The following is a 15,725-nucleotide window of genomic DNA, read 5'->3' as shown; positions in this document are numbered from 1 at the left end:
TTCAAACCCTCGAGGGGGGTATGTCATGGTTAGACACACGTAATGGTAATGCTACTGGGGAACAACGTATCAAGTAAACTGAATATCAATGTATTTGTTGTAGCGTTCTAATTAGTAATGTTCATAATGCGTAGAGCACTTGCCTTAATTGTGAATAACAATGCGGCACATATTTTTAGGCTACGCTATGCAAATATTTCAAATACATGTAAAATGTACCAAAATAATTATGCTGGAATTTGCCAATTATTTTGGGCAGCAAGGAAGAAAGCAACATAATAGCATGCTGAGCGTACTCTCACACTCAGCAGTGCCGTAATCATCGTTAGGGTCGCTACTGGCGTTGTTGCAATGCTTTATTGCGTTGTTGTTATTGTTAGTAAAGGCCGGCATGGTCAATTGAAATTGTTTGGAATAAGAAAATAAAATGCTGTTTAGATTGATATGTAAAAACACAATATATTTATTGGAATTTGGAGCAGCTTTTATAGTCGTTTGATGCGAAAAATATACATTATTTTGTTAATGTATGTGTGCACAATAATAAATCAACTATAATTATTTTTTGCGGAAGGCAAGTGCAGCATCTACTCACCCAGCACCCCATCAAAAAATTTCAAGTAAAGGCGTATTTCAAAAATACACACCCAAAATAGCGGTGGCAATACATGTACTTTTGTATGTACCTCAAGTTGGTAGATGCTACGTACCCATTGTCATTGTTCAATTGCATTAATAGAAATAGATTTCTTTGCTCTAACTTCCTTTATTCGCCTATGCTATTTATACTTTATTTCAACAAAGCTCGTAGGTGTGATGGCGAAACGGGGGGATTAAATCATAATCACCAGCTGAGGCGCAGCACCCAGCATCCGCTGGTGAGGGGCAGTGATTGTGTCCAAATTATAACAGCAGCTTGAAGGCAAAAGGAAAGAAAATATATTTATTATACAAGCAAAAAAAAACTAGTCCTTTTTTCAGCCTCTTACAGATCTTTGTACTCAGCGTCCTGCACTTTGCGGCGTCCCTCTTCTGGTCATCCGTGTCGTCACCTTCATCTTCTTCGCCCTCATGCACAACGCCAATGCTGGCCTCAGCAACCTCGCCCGAAGCCATACGCGCCCAGACACGCACCCCATCGACATCAACCGCGCCCGCATCCGTCATAACGTTGGCCAGTGCCTGAACAAACAAATTCGTCGCCGCGCCATCAACAAACACAGGGAAAACAGCCTCCAGGCGGCTCTTGCTCTGGCCATTCATCATAACTGTCGATGACTGCACATCCATCGGCTCGCCCAGCGCAAACCCATCGGCAAGGCCAACGTAGCCAAGCGCCTCGTGGATCATAGCAGCGACTTTACTATCGGAAACACAGGACGCGCGAAAGCTGGTTTCAGCAACGCTCCGCATGGAACCCACACATAAGGGCGACACCGCTGCGCCTGCCCCACGCATGCTAGGGAATCCGCCAAACAAAGCAAGCATGTTTTTCAGCAGCGCGCCAAGGGGGCTTTGGCCTCCAAGGGCGCCGCTGCCGCCAGGGAATGAGGCTTGGGCTGCGCCAATGGTCTTGTCGAGTTTGCGGACAAGCACCCATAGGCGGACCAGACGCATGGCTCCGTATGCGAGCCCGCCGGCAAAAACGTAGCGCAAAACGGGCCAGCCCACAGCAACCAAGGCTATGCCGCCGGCCGTATATGCCAGCGGCCTGATCCACCGGAAGGGCGACGGCCTGCCAAAGGGTGTTCTGCTGGAGTAGTGCCTCTGCTGAGAAAGCAGCTGTGCGTGGCCGAGGGCTGGTGCGTGGAAGTGGCTTTGGGTTTGAGCGCTCGCAGGGCGAAGAGCGGCGGAATTGGCCGCCGCTGCAGCAGAAAACTGGTCGGAGCATTGTCAAGTGGGAAATTGAATTTTGGAATGCAGCTTTTGAAAGCGGGCAGAGAAAAAAGAAGAGGAAAACGAGCAAAGTCAAATTCTGATCGATTGGCAAAAATAATTGATTATAGAAATATAGCATGCGCACGTGCCAAGTCTCGGCCTTCATGCTTTTCCCTTCTTTTTCGGCGATGATGGCAACGCTCAGCTGACTTTGTTCTGGATTTAAAAATCACAAGAGCAAGATGAGGGGGCGGGGTGGGCAGGCACGCGAGCGGTGACGTTGCCTTTTCCGCATTGGCAACGTGAGGCTTGGCTTTCTTGGGTTCCTCCTGGGCTTGTGCGCCTGTGCGCCTGTGCGCCTGTGCGCTTGTGCTCCTCTGGCCGCAGGAATGGGAGGAGGGAGGGAGGAAGCGTAGATCACGCGCAATTGCGGCCAGCATACACTCCGCTGACTGGGACGGGGCGGTACGGAAATGCAGTGCGCAAAACAAAAATAAATGCTTTAAAGCTGGCACCCAGCCTGCCCACCCACTTTTGTCTCTTTTTTCTCGTAGACGCGCGTTTTACTATTACTATTACTAATACTACATTTAAATTTACTTACAGCACCACATTGTCTGCTTTACATTGCAACTACACGAAAAGCTACCAATATGGACACCACCGCCGAGCAAAACTCGCTTCCTCAAGAGATCCTCGATCTTGTCCAGCACAAGCTGGAGCGGCGCCCCACGCGAGAGGAGCTTGAGGAGCACAATGTGCTGAAGAAGACCACGGTCGCCCCGGCACTGCAGGCCAAGCAGCTGGAGCTGGAGCGCAGTCTTTTGGAAGACAACTTGGAGAAGAAGCTGGAGCAGAGGCCGGGGCGAGAGGAGCTCGAGGACCACAATATTTTGAAGAGGTCCTCGGTGGCTCCGGCGCTGCAGGCCAAGCAAGTTGAGCTGGAGTGGAATCTGCTCGAGGATAATCTGGAGAAGAAGCTGGAAAACAGGCCGACGCGCAAAGAGCTGGCTGAACAGCATATTCTCTGAAGAGAGAGGGAGAGAGGGAGGGATGGAAGGGTGATAATAATGAGCAATGTTTTTCTCATGTTTTTCCCACAACTTCAATAGGGGAGGGCGTTCACTAGTCGTTTCCCTTCCTCATCGTCATCCATCGCCATCGTCCATCGTCATCGTCATCGTCCATCGTCATCGTCCATCGTCATCGTCCATCGTCCATCGTCCATCGTCATCGTCCATCGTCATTGCTTTTCAAATACTTTTTCCTTTCGTTCGTAATTTGAAATTAAACATAATTAAGCATCATCGCTTTTTCGCTATCGGCGCTTTGTCTTTCTTTCCTTGTTCACCATGTCAGTTGTTGGCGGCCGCATCGCACAGTGCGTCATCGACCAGTACCGCGCCCTGCCCAAGCGCGGAAAGCCCGCGTCCAAGGGCGGCAAGGAGGAGTGGACGGTGCTTGCCGGATTCGTCACCGAGCAAGCTTGCACATACCGCTGCGTTGCCCTGGGAACTGGGCTCAAGTGTTTGCACTCCAGGCAGCTGAGCAAATTCGGCGACTCCGTCCACGACAGCCACGCGGAAATCATTGCGCGCCGCGCCCTGCTCATCTACCTAATGGACCAGGTCCAGAATTGTATTGATAGCGGCGACTCTATATATGAGCGCTGTCTTGGAGAGAAGGGGGAGCTTCGGGTTAAAGAGGCGTAAGGCTGCACCTGTACACGTCGCAGTGCCCGTGCGGCGACGCCACGGTTGGTTCATTGCGGACCGCGGCTGATGAAGTTGGTGAAATCAACGATGCGGATGATCAGAAGGAAAAGGACAATCAGGGTGATCAAGACAATAGAGACAACCAAGACAATCAAGATGATCAAGGTGATCAGGACCGCGTGGCCAAGCGGCGCAAGGTCGGCGGCGGCGGCGGCGGCGGCGGCGCCAGCGAGGCTATCAGGGGCCACCAGCGGTTCAGCGCATTGTGCTCGTTGCGGCTCAAGCCAGGGCGCGGCGACTCGATCCCGACACTGTCCATGTCGTGCAGCGACAAGATCGCGCGCTGGAACGTCCTCGGCGTCCAAGGCGCGCTCCTCTCCAGCATAACGCAGCCTGTGTACATTTCCAGCATCACGGTCGGCGACCTGTACAACCACGGCTCCATTGACCGCGCCCTCAACAGCCGCACAGCCGGGATCGCCGTGTCCGCCGCTGGGTTTCGCGCCAACTGCTGCAGCGTGCTGGGCACTTCGGTTGTGTTTGAGAGGGCGCAGGGGGCGCTGGGTGGCAGGGAGGTTATCACGGCGGACGCTTCGCTGTACTGGGCGTTGGGCGCTGGCATGTCGGTGGCATTGGTCGGCGGCAGGAGGCAGGGCGCTAAGGTTGTGCCGGGCGAGTGCCAGAGGGAAAAGGTGTGGCCCGGGATCTGCAAGCGGGCGCTCTTCCGGCGGTTCAGTGCTCTGCCCGGCGTCACGATGGCTGAGGGGACAACGTACCGGATGGCAAAGCGCGCAGCGGCAGAGTACCAGGAGCAAAGCAGTGTCTGCTGTCGTCTGGCGCGTTCGCCGGCTGGGTGTGCTGCCCTGAGGAGTACGAGGACTTTGCAATCCAATAATAGAAACATTTACATAGTATTATTGTTTCTTATAACGAACAGTCTAGGTAGTCAGTCGCTGTCTGTGTCCTTGCGCTTGGCAAACCCAAACATGCGGCGCATCCGTGCGCCAATCGACAAAGCGCCGTGCCCAGCCGCCGTCTTCTGCTCGTCGCCTCCACCATCCATTGCGCCGCCGCCGCCGCTGCCAGCCACAAGGCCCTTGATCCTTGCAAATCTGATTTTCCTCTTCCCATCCCCGTCCTCCTCACCAACCAGCTCATCCACCCTCCGCAAGCTGCGCTCATCCTCCTCCGGACTGATCCCCAGCCGCTCCATCAACGACCCGCCTGTTTTCTCGGCGACCCTTTTTCGCATACTCTGTGCAGCCTCGGCCATGGATCCAACGCCCTTTGTCTGCAAATAGTAGTTTGTGCCTGCCACGCCGCATCCGACAAACCCAAGGGCGTATAGGGTCCCCAAGCCGAAGGCCTTAATGGCGGAGTTGACGTGGTTTGTTTGGATCGATTCGCCGGAAAGGAGGGCTGCTTTGTGTGCGCGCCGGTGGCCGAGAGCGACGGCGCGAGGAGAGAGGCCGCGAAGCCGAGGCCGGCGATGGAGAGAAATAGACGCTTCTCGCGGGTTTGTTGGTCGCGGTCAGTTTTTGAACGGGGGCGGTCAGTCATTTTTCTTCTTATTTTTGTACAAGATATATAGTGATAATGCGGGTGGAGATATTATAGGGAAAAGAAGGAATTTTTTTTTTGGAGGGATGACTATAATCATTATCTTTTTTTTTGCCTCAATGATCGTACGTGGGAGGGGGGGGGGCGGTGATGATGTTTTCATGGGTTTTATGGCTTGGATGATTCAGGCTGGGTCGATGGTGGGTGGAACTGAAAGTGTTGATCTAGCGCGAGCTGCAGCTGCCAGATGTTGTAGCTTTGGTATTTGGCTTGTGCCCGGGTTACGCTTGGGCTGGGTCGATGGTGGCTGGGCCGAAAGGGTGGATTTGACGCGGGCTGCAGCTGCAGGACGTAACTTTGGTGTTTGGCTTGTGCTCTCGGGTTACTCTTGTCGGGCTGGGTGGGGCGACGCAGTATCATCGAACAGCTTCCTCAATCAAATGCAATTGATTGTGTTCAAGCCTCCTTTTTCAATTTTGAAATAGCATCCATAAAAAACAATGCCAAGATTGGTTTGCCGATCACACACACGTTCTCACTCAGGCCACTAGAAAGGCCCACCCTTTTTAAACCGGGATTTCTTGCTAATAGTGACGTGTGGCAGCGGAACGCTTATTGTGCAAAAAACCCCTTTTATTTTAGGTCTACTGTCTTTTTATTCTATATTTTCTACCCAGTTCAATTCGAATTCACTTTTTTATTTTCTCTTCAACCTCACAAAATTTACGCCATGTTCAAGCCAACGCAGGCACAGCACCAGCGACTGCCGACCAGCGGCGCAGAGGCCGACAGGCTGTCCCTGGACAGCGACTCCAGCGGCTCTCTGCCCCCATCATTCACAGACTACGCAGACTCGCGGCTCGGCGAGCTCGGATGGTCAGACGTGCGCATGAGCACAAGCGGCACAGTCTACGCCGAGCGAGGGCACTCACTAAACGAACTAAGAGACACACCTAACAACGCCACAGCCGCGCTCGGTCTGGACCAGAGGGCGGGCGCCTCAATGCTGTCGAGTTTCTTCAACCTGACCAACGCCATTGTCGGAGCCGGCGTCATCGGACTGCCTTATGCGATGCAGCAAACAGGGCTGCTGCTGGGAATTGTGATGATCCTCGTGCTGGCTTGGCTGGTTGACTGGACGCTAAGGATACTTGCATTGAATGCAAAAATGTCCGGGCGACAGTCATACCAGGACCTCGTCGACTATTGTTTTGGGCGCTGGGGGCTGTTGGCAAACTCGTTTTTCCAGGGCGCAATGGCTGGCGGCGGCATGGCATCTTTTATTGTCATTGTCGGCGACACACTGCCGCATGTCCTTGGCTCGCTGTTTCCGTCGGTTGCGGCGGGTTCGGTTGGCCGGGTGTTTTTTTCGCGCCGCTTTGTTGTTGCCTTTTTTGTCATTTTCCTCGCGTACCCGCTGTCGCTGTACCGGGACATTGGGAAGCTGGGCAAGACCAGCGCGTTTGCGGTGGTGGCCATGTGCACGATCATCGTGTCTGTGGTTGTGGAGGGCCCGAGGATCGATGCGAGCTGGCGGGCTGGGCCCGAGGCTCCCGTGGTGCTGGTTAACAGTGGTGTCTTCCAGGCCGTTGGCGTCATCACATTTGCCTTTGTCTGCCACCACAACAGCTTTATGATCCACGGGTCGCTAAGGAAACCAACGCTGGACCGGTACTTTGGCGTCGTGCACTTATCCACGGCTATAGCGACCGTCGCCAGCCTGGTTATTGCCGTTTTCGGCTACCTCTACTTCCGCGACATCACACAAGGCAACGTCTTGAATAATTTCCCCCAGGATAACTTGCTTATCAACATTGCACGTTTCTCTTCGCCCTCAACATGATCACTACTTTCCCGATGGAAACCCTGGTTGCGCGTGAAGTGCTGGAGTCTCTCTGGTTCGGCAGCGGATGCGAGTTTTCATTGAGAAGGCATGTTTTGATTACCACTTTGCTGTGCGGTATTGGGCTGGTTGTTGGCGAGACTGTGTGCAATTTGGGCCTCTTGCTTGAGTTGACTGGAGGCATGTCGGCGTCGTTTTTGGCTTTTATTATGCCTTCGGCTTGCTTTATCAAGCTGACTTCACGAGAGATGGTGGTGTCGAAGAAAACACTGCCGCATTGGTTGTGTATTTGCTTTGGCCTCACTGTCATGGTACTTAGCACAGTGCTGAGTATCAGGCATGCGATGAAATCCGATGGCCACACTGCGTCTTGCTGGTGAAGTTCTATTCTTATTTAATTTTTTTTTGGGATGGGATGGGGTCGGTAATTAAGCTAATCGAAAATTAGAACGCGTGATTGGATACTTGACCCAAAGTGTAAACAATCATTTGTCAGTTTTTGAAAAATAAAAAAAATTTACTGTTTACCGTTAGAAGTGGCAAAATCGGGTTTTTTTTCTTCTTCCCTCTCCCTTGGTCTTATCCCCACATGAACAAGACTTGAGAGATTAGAGCAAACAGCGAAAATCCAAAGCAGCAGCAGCAACAGACAGCTGGATTAACTTCCTTCTCTTCTCTTCTTTCTTTAGTATATCGTTCTTGTTTCCTTGCTTGTAACCATTGTTCTTATTTTTATTCATTATTTATAATATTTTTTTAACAATTTCCACACACACACACTTTCTTTTCTTTCTTTTTTCTTCAATTTCACCAACTCAGTAATTTTTCTATTTCTCTTATTATTTATTGCGTTTTCGAGTGCTAATTATTTTTTTTTTTAAAAAAAGAGGATAAATAAAAGAATGTCCAAGAGTATGACCAAGAGCAATGGCTCTGCAACCCAAGAAAAGGACACAAATATCCAAGTTGTCGTTCGGTGCAGGTAAACAGTAGCAATAATACCAACAACAACAACAACAACGATGATGATATTATGTTGAAAATAATGTGGTTTGTATATTATTATTTTTTTTACCTAATTGACAATTCGCACTAATTTTCCGCCATCCCTCAAACGCTTGCACTGTTTTTTTACAACTCTTTTAGGGAGTCGCCTCTGAGAACCACAACAAGCAGCTCATCGATAGTCGTTCATCCGGTTTTCGGTCAGGACGTCAAAATCGATGGGCCATCGTCCATTGCGCGATCCTACCAGTATGACGGGGTATTCGGCCCCAAAGCCACGCAGGAGCACATCTACGACAAGATCGTCAGTCCCATCCTCAACGAAGTACTCCTAGGATACAACTGCACGATCTTCGCCTACGGCCAAACAGGAACAGGCAAAACATACACGATGGAGGGTGACCTGGACTCCGGATCATCCGGTAATGCGCCAATGATCAGCACGCCAATGACCTCTCGCACGCAGCCTCCGATGTTCGCTACAGCAGCGGCGGCGGCAGCTTTGGGGACTAATAGCGCGCGGATATCATCTAAGGCCGGAATTATTCCGCGCACACTGTATAATCTGTTCTACGCCCTGGACAAGCAGTCTGCAGAGTACTATGTTCGCGTGTCGTATGTTGAGCTGTACAACGAGGAGCTGCGTGACCTTCTGGCCAATAACCCCGCGGCGGATAATGCCCAGGGCAGGGTGTTTGGCGGCGGCTTTGAGTCTTCCAATGGACACCTGAAGGTGTACGACTCGGGCGCCGAGAAAGGAGTCATTATCCAGGGCCTTGAAGAGAAGATCGTTGGCAGCGCCAAGGAGGCCATGGGGTTTATGCAGAGCGGGTCCATCCGGCGCAAAGTCGCTGCAACCAGGTGCAACGACTCGAGCTCGCGCTCGCACGCTATTTTCACAATCAGCGTGTTTATTCACGAGCGCGCCGTGACGGCCGAGGGCGAGGACATTGTCAAGATAGGCAAGCTCAACTTGGTGGATCTCGCAGGTAGCGAGAATATCGGCCGCAGCGGTGCCCAGGATATGCGCGCAAGGGAGGCTGGAAACATTAACAAGTCGCTGCTTGTGTTGGGCCGAGTCATCAATGCCTTGGTCGAGCGCAACTCATATGTTCCTTATCGGGACAGCAAGCTGACGTATATCATAAAGGACGCCCTGGGCGGTCGCACAAGGACCTGCATGATTGCGACGATCAGCGACACAGTGACGAATATCGAGGAGACCATCAAAACACTGCAGTATGCAAGCCAGGCCAAGGGCATCCGCAATCGGCCAGTGGCCAACAAGAGAGTGTCCAAATCTGAGATTGTCCACGACATGCAGCACCAGATTGATCAGCTCAAGAAGGATCTGGAGGCGGCGCGTGACAGCACCGGGTTCTTTATGGCCAAGGACTCGTACGACGAACTCATGCTTGAAGTCAAAACCTCGCGCGAGAAATCCAACGACTGGAAGCTGCGCGTCGACATTCTTGAGGAGCAAATAGAGAAAGTCGGCAGAGAACACGCGGAGCTCGAGCAACACCACAAGGCAACCAAGATTGCACTGGCTGACTCGGAGCAGATGCTCGACAGGGCCAGGGTTGCTTTCGCAGTGGCCCAGAAGCAACTCGATGACCAAAGGGTCCTGACACGCGCACATGCCCTCCACGAAAACTCTCTGGATACTGCCGCGCGCGAGCTCTACAACACGCTGGCTGCTGCGGATACTGACGCGCAGCAACTGCAGGAGAAAATCTCCCGCATGGCTGATCGCGAAAGGCGCAACCTGCGCGCTGCCAAGAATATCGAGCAAAAAGTCAGAGACGAAACCACGCGCGCACTGGCTGCCGTCAAGGGACACTCGGAGCGCGCCGGCGAGCAGACTGCGCAGCTGTTGGATACCTTGCGGTCGCGTGTTGGCGATGAGTTTGAGGCTTCGGTGGCCGAGACTGTGCGCCAGCACGTGGATGCGCTCAATGCTGAGCTTGCGACGATTGCCGGCGGCGCCGAATCTCAGGGCAGTCAGATCGCGGAGGCGTGCGAGAAGACCCTGGTTGCCTTCGGCTCGCTGGTTGGATCGCTCGCCGAGGGCACGCATGAGGCGTCGGCAAAGTGCGCCACAGCTTGTGCTGAGTACATGGCCTCTGTTGGCTCCACTCTCAAGCAGCAGGATCAGGCAATGGCAGTTATGTCAGCCTCAGTACTGCAGCTTGTTGAGGCTGGCCGTGACGAGGCCGCTGCTAAACAGCAGGAGTCACAGTCTCTGGCTGCGCAGATCATCGAGGAGCTCACGCGGCACGCTGCGGCGCTGACGCAGAAGCATGCGGCTGAGGTCGGTGCGCTGCAGACTAAGGTATCTGCGCTGGCCGGGCAGGCGCAGGACGCGGATGCTCGGCTGGTGCAGAGCATTCAGGCGATGCTTGTGGAGCGCAGGGAGCGCGAGGCCGAGGCCATGGCGGAGATGCTGCAGACGGCCAAGGCGCAGGCTGAAGAGAACACCACCGGTGCCAATGCCATGCTCGAGCAGTCGACTGGGATTAGCCGGCAGGCTGGGCAGTTGGCTGGTTCGCTCACTACGCGTATCTCACAGATCCATGGCGATATCGGTGCTAGTATGGACGCCGCCTTAAGTGACTCTGCCGCTCGCTCGGCGAGTCTCGGCTCCCTCGCGGCCACGCACGCTGATGGCATGCAGATGACTGTCGATGCCACCATGGCCAGCGTTTCTAATGTGCAGTCGGACTCTGCTGCGCTTGTCGCAGATATTCGCAAGGGGCTTGCTGGCATGTACGAGCTGGCCAGCAGCTCTATTGGCCAGGGCACCCAAGTGTCTACTGTGGCCGTGCAGCGTGTCTCGGACGTCACAGGCGGCGCGCTTGGTTCCTGGCGCACTGCCCGCACGGAGCTGGACGGCTTGGCACAAACGCAGTCCTTGGAGCTTCAGGATGTCGCTACTGAGCTCGGTCGCGGCATCACGGCCATTGCCGACGTCGTGTCGCATGAATCATCTGCAGGAATCGCGCCCACTGTGTGCGGAGGCTCAACGCCGCCGAGACGCAAGTACGAAAGCGTCAACCAGTGGAACGTCACTAGGGACCATGACTACATTCTGGCGAAGCTCACTGAGCTCGAAAGAAGTGACCAAATTGATCAAATTGATCAAATTGATCAGCAGCCGAGAGAGCAGCTTGGCTGGACGGGTATCACGGTTGCCCCTGGAGCGCCTATTTCTTTGGCGCCCATGGACATTGGCTCTGAGGATTCGGACGACATGCAGATGGCTGGCGGCGATACCAGCACACCAGTGTCTGCGATAAGCGTGCAGACCCTTGTGTCGCCTGAGTCCACCACCAAATCTATGCTCAAGAGACCGTCGGAGAATATTGCGTCGCCGATGACCGACTCGGAAATGCAGCAGCCACCGACGAGGAGGCCGCGCACGTTGAGCTCGCGCCATTCGGGATCGGCGCTGAGTGTTGATGGGGAGGACGTGCAGGCGGATGCGGTGATGGAGGCTTCTGCCTCGGCTATCCCACTGCCTGTGTCGCGGCTGCAAGCACCTCGGCGGCAACGACGCACCCGCAACTAATTAATTTCCTCTTTTTTCCTTTTCTTTTGTTTCTCTTTTTTCTCTAATTAATGTTCAATATTTTCCAAATTATTTTATCCATTTACATACATTAAAAGAAAATAATGAGACTACAAGTATCTTGCAAATCGACATCCTTCCCACAGATTGCATAGCAACCTGCTAGGTGTTTAGAAGCTGGTGACAATAGACCAACTATGGCTGACGACATTAATCAGCTCGCTGCTTCTTTTGAAGAGAAGCAGGGGCAGATGGATTCTTGCGTACACGCTTAGTCTTAGACTTTGGCTTGAGCAAAGTCTCGGACCTTGCTGTAGACTCGGGTTCAGCCGACTCTGACGGTGTCTTTTTGCATGAAAAACGGGTTTTGAAAACCTCCCGCTTAAAAATCTGGACTTTCCCTATAAATACCTGGAAATTGCAAAATCTACTTACATTTGCATATTACAGCAATATTGAGACATGCGCTTTTTTAAATTTGAGCTTAGCTTGATTTTCATTATCTGCGAATCAAGCCGTGAGATATCAAAGCAAACCTCCCTCCCTCATCAGATTAGCAGCCAGCTTTTCCCTTGGATTTTTGTCCAACTACAAAGAAAAAATAACAAGACCGTCCATGCGGGCGGGTCTTGATCGCACTTGCACTGATGAGAAAAGAAAAAAGGGGGTTATCTCCTCTTGCCAGAAGCAAAAACAAGCTTTAAATTCAATTCAATTTAATTCTTTTTTTCAATCCTTTTATATTCATACAGTTTCAAATCATGCTCTGTATTCGGCCGCTGTGGAAAAGCTGTCCGCGAGTCGCTGCCTGTGCGAGCCCGACTCTGCTTCTGTCATTGAAACCCAAACACAGCCACTTGCACGTGCTTGCCAAGCTCAAAGACAGCAATAGGCATGCTCTCTCGTTTACATTTCCTGCTCATAGCCGGTACATGCAGTCCAGCAGCAGCAGCACTACCACAGAGTCACGAAAACTATCCAAAGACACAACATCGCCCCAGCAGCACCAGCACCAGCAACAGCAGCAGCCGGATGCGCGGCTAACGACACAGCGCAACTTACAAGATGAATCGGTTATAAAGTGGCGGATCCAGTCGCAGACACCACTGAGCAATATCGGCAAGGTCTACAGCGACCTATCAAAGGACAAGCTCACAGGCTTTGTTGTTCTGACTGCAATGGCTGGCTACGCGATAGCGCCGGGCGCTGCACAAGTAGGCACACTGCTGTGGACGACACTGGGCACCACGTTGTGTGCGGCTAGCGCCAACAGCTTCAACCAGTGGATTGAAGTGCCATATGATGCGCAGATGAGCCGGACGCGCAACCGGCCGCTGGCTCGGCACGCGCTCGCGCCCCTGCACGCCCTGGCCTTTGCTGTATCCTCGGGGGTAGGCGGCGTCACTGCCTTGTGGTTTTTTGTCAATCCATTGACAGCGTCGCTCGGCCTGGCCAATATAATTTTGTACGCCGGTGTGTACACAGCGATGAAGCGCATGACGATAGTAAATACATGGGTCGGGTCCCTGGTCGGCGCCATTCCGCCGCTTATGGGATGGGCTGCAGCTACCGGGTCTCTAGGTCCTGGCGCGTGGGTTCTTGGCGGCATTATGTTTGCCTGGCAGTTCCCGCACTTCAACTCGTTGGCGTATACACTGCGCGCAGATTATTCGAAGGCCGGATACCGGATGATGTCCGTCACTCACCCGCGATTGAATGCTCGCGTGTCCCTACGGTACTCACTGCTTATGTTCCCACTTTGCGCCATGTTGCCTGCATTGGGATTGACTGATATGTGGTTTTTACTGGATTCATCGGCGATTAACGCGTTTATGGCGTACTGTGCTTATGAATTTTGGCGCCAACCGGACGCGAAAAAATCGCGTCGCTTGTTTTTCAGCAGCTTGGCTCATTTGCCTGTTTTGCTCATACTCATTATGTTGCACAAGTTTATCCAGGACCGCAAGAATGGCAAAACAGAATGAAATTAATTTTTTCATGTGAGAAATAAAACTACTAAATATTGTTTTCTTTAAAATTATTATTATTTCCTCCCGTTTCTTTTACGTATAAATGGCGTTTCTTCAAAAATAAACGTCAAAATTAGGATTGAATGGTCAAAGGAACAATGTCACTTGTGTTTCCAAATATACATATTATAACTATACGTAATGTATCTTCACCAAACTGTTTTTATTTTAAATAACTGCCACACTGTTGGCAGATCAGCGTCCACAGAATGCAATATTTACAATCAGTGACATCGAGTTCTCCTGGCTCTTCAGTTTCAAATATTCAAAAAGCGTAGTAAATGTAGTTATCGGGGGTTGAGCTCTTGTCATTTGTGCAATTGTATAATTTGCTGTCGTTGCTGTGGGACTCGTATGCACTGGTGTTGGCTGCCATGACTGAGTAATTAATATGTATGTGCTAAATTTTTTGAATATTTTGTAGTATGTAGAGCATTGGGTGAATAAGAAATAAACATAAAACCAAAATAAAATAACCCAAAATGAACTTGGCATTTAGTTTTTCTTTTATATGCAAAATTGTACACGCATTTTGTGTCTGTTTACGGAAAGTTCGCAGAAACGCCGCAGTGTTAAACTTGAACAACTTATGCGCAAAAGTTGAACTATTTGAATAAAAAAAATATGTTGACTCTATTCTTTACTTCTGAGCATTTTATTTTTGGCAAATGAGTAAAGGGGTAGTCTCGCTTGCACAATAAGTTTTTTTAACATCCTAAACAATTTGTGCTTCAATGTTTGCCTTTGGCCTTGGCCTTTCATAGTAAGTATTACATTTTTTATTTATAGCGGGAATTTAATGGTTAAATTTAATACTCGACATGATGTTATTTATTTATTTATTTAACTCTACGAGCTTTGGATTACTGCGACAACCTCCACATTTATTTATAAAATTTAACAAAAAGTGTTGAAAATGCGAGTTATTTGCTTTATTACAGAGAAATAGAAAAATCCCTGTTTTTAAAGAATTACGCAGGTTTTACCTTTGCCTTTGCCTTTGCCGTCTTTTCTTTTGGTGCTGATGCTGCTGCTACTTTTAGACGATCTCGCTTGGTTTTGCCTCTCTAGAGGAGGTAGGCTGTCAATGTAGCAAGTGGTTAATTTACTGTCGATGGAAGAACACTTGGACATGGTTGTATGCGTTAATGTTGGCTGAATAGGTAGATGGCAGAATTAAGTATAATACTATTGTAGATAAAGGTGAAGTGTAATTAAAACGCGCTTTAGACAATACATTTGTAGAGAGAAATAGGGTTTATATATGAAATAGAAACTAAAAAATAATAGTGCTTGTGCACCAATACTGTAGTTGTAAATATTCAATTGAAGGGGTGGGGGTGCATTTACTTTTGAATATTAATACAAAACATAACGTCACAATTGACAAATTCGCACGTGGAGCTCTAATTTTTATTAGTGCAAAATAATTAACATGTAAAAGCTCACTTTATTCATGTTTTGAACCTATTCTTTTTAAAGCTTGCTTTTTTAGTGTGAAAGTCATTGCTTTTGCTGATCACGCACATGTGCTGACTTAAAGGCCTAAAAAAATATTTTTCATAGACTGAAACTATTTTTTTTTATACTCGCATTTTTCTATATACTTTCTGGCTTAAGCTAATTATACGAATTGTTTGTTTAAAACCCCCAACCAACGTTTTGTTTATTCAAGACTGGCTATTTAAGTCCACAAGTTTTAGAAAATAATATTTTCTTCACTCTTTTGCTAACAATTTTTTTGGCTTTTTTTTGCTACTTGTACACTTTTATTCATTCATTAACCATTCCAAAATCATGGCAGCATATAGCACGGCACCAGACTCAAGCAGTACCAAGCAAACAGAAAACAAATATAACGAGAATGAAGCAGTTATAGAAAACAAAGGTGGCGAAAGCGGATACGATGGTGATACCGGTAGCGTTTACACTTGCATTGACACTGACACTTACAATGAACATGACCGCGGTTACGATGGCGACGACGACAGCGAATATAGGGTGAACAAAGAATCTATTAGAGGCATTAGTGGCAGCAACGACGATAGCGATGACAGTGATGGTAATGGTTGCTCGATGCCATCATTCTTCTCGTGTATTCCCAAATGCTGAAAGTATACAAA

The 15,725-nt window shown here is 50.1% G+C and overlaps 8 protein-coding genes across 8 annotated transcripts; 6 read left to right on the top strand and 2 right to left on the bottom strand.

Moving 5' to 3' along the window:
• Positions 1-924: 924 nt before the first annotated feature.
• BX661DRAFT_180582 (uncharacterized protein) lies at positions 925-2,255 on the bottom strand. The gene is made up of 3 exons (XM_051535506.1): positions 2,158-2,255; positions 1,053-1,799; positions 925-1,029 (listed from the first exon to the last, which is right to left on the bottom strand). The coding sequence occupies exons 1-3, from the start codon at positions 2,171-2,173 to the stop codon at positions 986-988; spliced, it is 807 nt and encodes a 268-aa protein (XP_051392908.1). The 5' UTR covers positions 2,174-2,255; the 3' UTR covers positions 925-985.
• A 183-nt stretch (positions 2,256-2,438) lies between these two features.
• On the top strand, positions 2,439-3,116 carry BX661DRAFT_180581 (uncharacterized protein). The gene is made up of 2 exons (XM_051535505.1): positions 2,439-3,021; positions 3,077-3,116. The coding sequence occupies exon 1, from the start codon at positions 2,532-2,534 to the stop codon at positions 2,907-2,909; it is 378 nt and encodes a 125-aa protein (XP_051392907.1). The 5' UTR covers positions 2,439-2,531; the 3' UTR covers positions 2,910-3,021; positions 3,077-3,116.
• Positions 3,117-3,230: 114 nt separating this feature from the next.
• On the top strand, positions 3,231-4,488 carry BX661DRAFT_197595 (uncharacterized protein; the record flags this gene model as incomplete). Its single annotated transcript, XM_051538150.1, has 3 exons — positions 3,231-3,549; positions 3,585-4,365; positions 4,395-4,488. The coding sequence occupies 3 exons, from the start codon at positions 3,231-3,233 to the stop codon at positions 4,486-4,488; spliced, it is 1,194 nt and encodes a 397-aa protein (XP_051392906.1).
• A 51-nt stretch (positions 4,489-4,539) lies between these two features.
• Positions 4,540-5,573, bottom strand: BX661DRAFT_197594 (uncharacterized protein; the record flags this gene model as incomplete). Its single annotated transcript, XM_051538149.1, has 3 exons — positions 4,540-5,015; positions 5,439-5,489; positions 5,540-5,573. 3 exons carry the CDS (start codon positions 5,571-5,573, stop codon positions 4,540-4,542), a joined length of 561 nt encoding a protein of 186 aa, XP_051392905.1.
• Positions 5,574-5,764: 191 nt separating this feature from the next.
• On the top strand, positions 5,765-7,532 carry BX661DRAFT_180577 (transmembrane amino acid transporter protein-domain-containing protein). Its single transcript, XM_051535504.1, has 2 exons — positions 5,765-6,973; positions 7,036-7,532. The coding sequence occupies exons 1-2, from the start codon at positions 5,884-5,886 to the stop codon at positions 7,374-7,376; spliced, it is 1,431 nt and encodes a 476-aa protein (XP_051392904.1). The 5' UTR covers positions 5,765-5,883; the 3' UTR covers positions 7,377-7,532.
• BX661DRAFT_204650 (P-loop containing nucleoside triphosphate hydrolase protein) lies at positions 7,507-11,572 on the top strand (the record flags this gene model as incomplete). Its single annotated transcript, XM_051538567.1, has 2 exons — positions 7,507-7,978; positions 8,143-11,572. The coding sequence occupies exons 1-2, from the start codon at positions 7,899-7,901 to the stop codon at positions 11,570-11,572; spliced, it is 3,510 nt and encodes a 1,169-aa protein (XP_051392903.1). The 5' UTR covers positions 7,507-7,898.
• Positions 11,573-12,577: 1,005 nt separating this feature from the next.
• BX661DRAFT_180573 (protoheme IX farnesyltransferase) lies at positions 12,578-13,623 on the top strand. Its single transcript, XM_051535503.1, has one exon. It carries the CDS (start codon positions 12,751-12,753, stop codon positions 13,555-13,557), a length of 807 nt encoding a protein of 268 aa, XP_051392902.1. The 5' UTR covers positions 12,578-12,750; the 3' UTR covers positions 13,558-13,623.
• Positions 13,624-15,399: 1,776 nt separating this feature from the next.
• Positions 15,400-15,714, top strand: BX661DRAFT_170239 (uncharacterized protein; the record flags this gene model as incomplete). Its single annotated transcript, XM_051533597.1, has 1 exon — positions 15,400-15,714. One exon carries the CDS (start codon positions 15,400-15,402, stop codon positions 15,712-15,714), a length of 315 nt encoding a protein of 104 aa, XP_051392901.1.
• Between the last annotated feature and the right edge of the window lie 11 nt (positions 15,715-15,725).

This window comes from Kickxella alabastrina (assembly GCF_025024165.1).
Source record: "Kickxella alabastrina strain RSA 675 chromosome Unknown BX661scaffold_7, whole genome shotgun sequence".
In the NCBI taxonomy this organism is placed as follows: domain Eukaryota; kingdom Fungi; phylum Kickxellomycota; class Kickxellomycetes; order Kickxellales; family Kickxellaceae; genus Kickxella; species Kickxella alabastrina.
Note: the sequence above shows the minus strand (reverse complement) of the source record. Positions and strands in the feature narration are given on the sequence as shown.